General features: G+C 33.2%; 1 protein-coding gene across 5 annotated transcripts in view; it reads right to left on the minus strand.

Moving 5' to 3' along the window:
• Positions 1–1,965, minus strand: part of LOC111387478 — a 20,293-nt gene extending 18,328 nt beyond the window's left edge. For 3 of the 5 annotated variants that reach the window (XR_002701402.1, XR_002701403.1, XM_023012033.1), the window contains exons 1-5: positions 1,689–1,963; positions 1,543–1,596; positions 1,385–1,436; positions 1,213–1,286; positions 998–1,128 (exon numbers count right to left, since the gene is read on the minus strand). Coding sequence is in view for 2 of the 5 variants with exons in the window: in XM_023012033.1 (XP_022867801.1) it covers positions 998–1,128; positions 1,213–1,286; positions 1,385–1,436; positions 1,543–1,596; positions 1,689–1,713 (336 nt within the window). In the remaining 3 variants the exon portion in view is untranslated. Of the gene's footprint in view, positions 1–997; positions 1,129–1,212; positions 1,287–1,384; positions 1,437–1,542; positions 1,597–1,688 lie in introns of all 5 variants that reach the window. The other 2 variants (XR_002701404.1, XM_023012034.1) reach the window with 1 other exon arrangement.
• Positions 1,966–2,796: the final 831 nt, after the last annotated feature.

Below are 2,796 nucleotides of genomic sequence, written 5' to 3' on the forward strand. Positions count from 1 at the left end.
CCCCCCCCCCCCCCCCCACGTTTTTCCTTGATTTTGTGGAAAACCAATTTCTTTGATTTTGGTGGAAATTAGGTTTTTCAGCTTTTTTATGTTATTTTCGACAATGAAAACAAATTCTATCCTTTTAATTGACAAATTTTATGGAAAACAAAGCCAAACGAACATAAAAAAATTCAAAATTTCAATATTTTCCAAGAAGTGGAAAATTCTTAGAAAATTATACCAATCAAATACATTTAATTGACAATTTTTAATAAAACAATTTCTAGACAATTCAATTCCTTAAAATTCATTTGCTTTCCATCCAAATTTCATTTTTGGAATCAAACGTATTATAATTGTATTTGATTGACTTAATTTTGAACCTAGAAAATATTGTACATTTCCATAAAGTAGAGTTTTTCGGAAGTGTAAATTGTCTAGAAAATATAAAACCCCCCTTATAAAGAAAATGTTTCCTTATATTTTAGGAAAACATTGTCAGTCTCATGACCAACTTTTGTTAAATATTTTCCATGGAAAAAATGCCAATCAAACATCCCAAAATCAAGAATTTTGGCGAAAAAATGATATTTTCTATGAAAAATAAAGTCAATCAAACACACCGTTGGTAAATCAAGTGAGGAACTCTTTTGCATCTTTCATTCTCATCTGTAAACTTCAGATCGAGGATTCAAGGACGGTGGTGGCCACCCTAGCTAATTTTTTTATTGTCTCCTAGGAAAACTACAAGGGATGGATGGAGGATCAAGAGCTGAACTCCTTTGGACGTCAGTTTCAAAAACTCTATTACGCATTATTGTAGAAGACAGTACAATTCAAGATTTTAACCACGTTTTCTTTCATAATTTTGCTGAGTACTATCCAATTCATCTTATCAAACATATTAAAAATGGTTTGATATGCATGGTGAATCTCAATCCTAAAACAGGGTTGGAGAGCATTGAGATAGAAAAAACCATAATGGAATAAAAAAAAAATAGCAGTAATAGTATACCATAACACGAATCCGACAGCGGTCTTCTTCACTGAGAACAAATTGCAACTTCATATGCACATGCCCACCTCCCTCAAGCGAGATAATTTCATCCCAGCAACCCTTCTCGATTATCGTCCTTGTCTGAATCCCTAATCCAAACAAATAAACTAATCACCGACAATCTATTAGGAAAAGAAAATGAAGAAAAATTTGTGAATAAAGAAATGAAGAACCTGTATGAGCTATCTCATTTTCCTCAGTATCCACAAGTGCAATGACTAAATTGTCACGGAGAGTCGTTAAAGGGCTGCACAACATGCAACTTTCAGGTCCAATCATAAGAATAACATATATTTTATTTAAAAGAAGGAATACTGAAACCAATGTGAAATTCAGAATTATTACAAAGAGAAGTCTCCCATGTCCCGAGTTCGAAAAACTCTTTTTCCCATGGAAACTGCTCATAAAATATAAAGACCAACAATTACCCGAATGAATACGAACAAAATATTAAATCCAAGAATCATAGAAACAAATGGAAACAATAAGTTTGAGGAACTTACCTTTCAGGGATGTTAAGTTCGGGTGTGAAGAAGAAGGACCCTTAAATTCCAGAACTATAATGTTGAATCAAATGCACAAAATAGAGTTAAAAACCCAAAGAATTCTGCACTAAATTGCAGCCATAGTTGCAGAGAAGGGTAAGTACCTGAAACTTGAACAGTCCCTGGCATTGGAAATAGAACAAAGTGGAAAAAGAACTGGAAAAATGGGTATCAATTTCAGCTAGCAATTTCAAGACTGAACCCAATTTGAAATTATTGAGGCAAATCGGCAAGAATCTGCAATGTTTGTGCATTCAAAAAATGTCAATTTGTTTCGATCAAATGGGATTTTGGGTGTGCGGCTATGGAGAAATGAAGGGTCATTGATGGGGTCCATAAACGTCCAAGCTGTTATTACCCACCTCAAAAAGGACTCAAAAACAAATCCTACTTTTGCCCCACTCCGGCATCTCACATCTTAAAGTGGTTACTTTCTCTCTAAAATGAGAAGAACAGAAAAACAAAAAATTTGGGTAACTGTTGTTTTGCATTTTCATTTTCAATTTTTATTTTCAAAATGATTTTTAGTTTTCTACGAAAACGATCTCTTTTGAGCGTTTTCGATATTTATAATTAAAAACGATAAAAAGTCGTTTTGCGTTTTCTGTTATAAATTTTACTAGTTTTCAAAAATGCGTTTTCAAAAACGACGGACCAAATGCATTTTTCGCGTTTTCAAAGACGGAAAACGGAAAATGGGTCGAAAACGACAAACCAACCACGGCCTTATTAGTTCTTAACATGAACTTGAAAAATGTAAAGTATTAAAAGGTCAAAACCGAATCAATGATTCACTATACTTGTAATAATAGATTTCAATTCTAATGTGGAGTAAAAAGGGTTGGCTATGATCATGGTTGGATATGTTGGGATTTTTGGACCCTTTAAGGTATAAGCAAGTGGTATAAAATATTTTCAAACAAGCTTATTGGTCTAAACATTTTATTGCTATCAGCCCTTTGCAATATATTGCAAATCAACACATGCAGTTACTAAAACATTTTGTAAATCTAACTTCCTACTTTTAGATTTACCCGACATCGTCCAAAGATGATTCGTGAACAATTTTCTAACATTAGATTTAATTGTACCAAAGAATAGGGGTTGATTTTTGGAGCATCATAGGAACCTCATTGAACTTTAAAATGTTAATCGGTGGACTTTGTCAAAATGCTCTCAATCCATCACTTGTTAAGATTTCGTTAGCTGGTT

This window comes from Olea europaea, unplaced genomic scaffold (genome assembly GCF_002742605.1).
Source record: "Olea europaea var. sylvestris unplaced genomic scaffold, O_europaea_v1 scaffold405, whole genome shotgun sequence".
Taxonomy (NCBI): Eukaryota; Viridiplantae; Streptophyta; class Magnoliopsida; order Lamiales; family Oleaceae; genus Olea; species Olea europaea.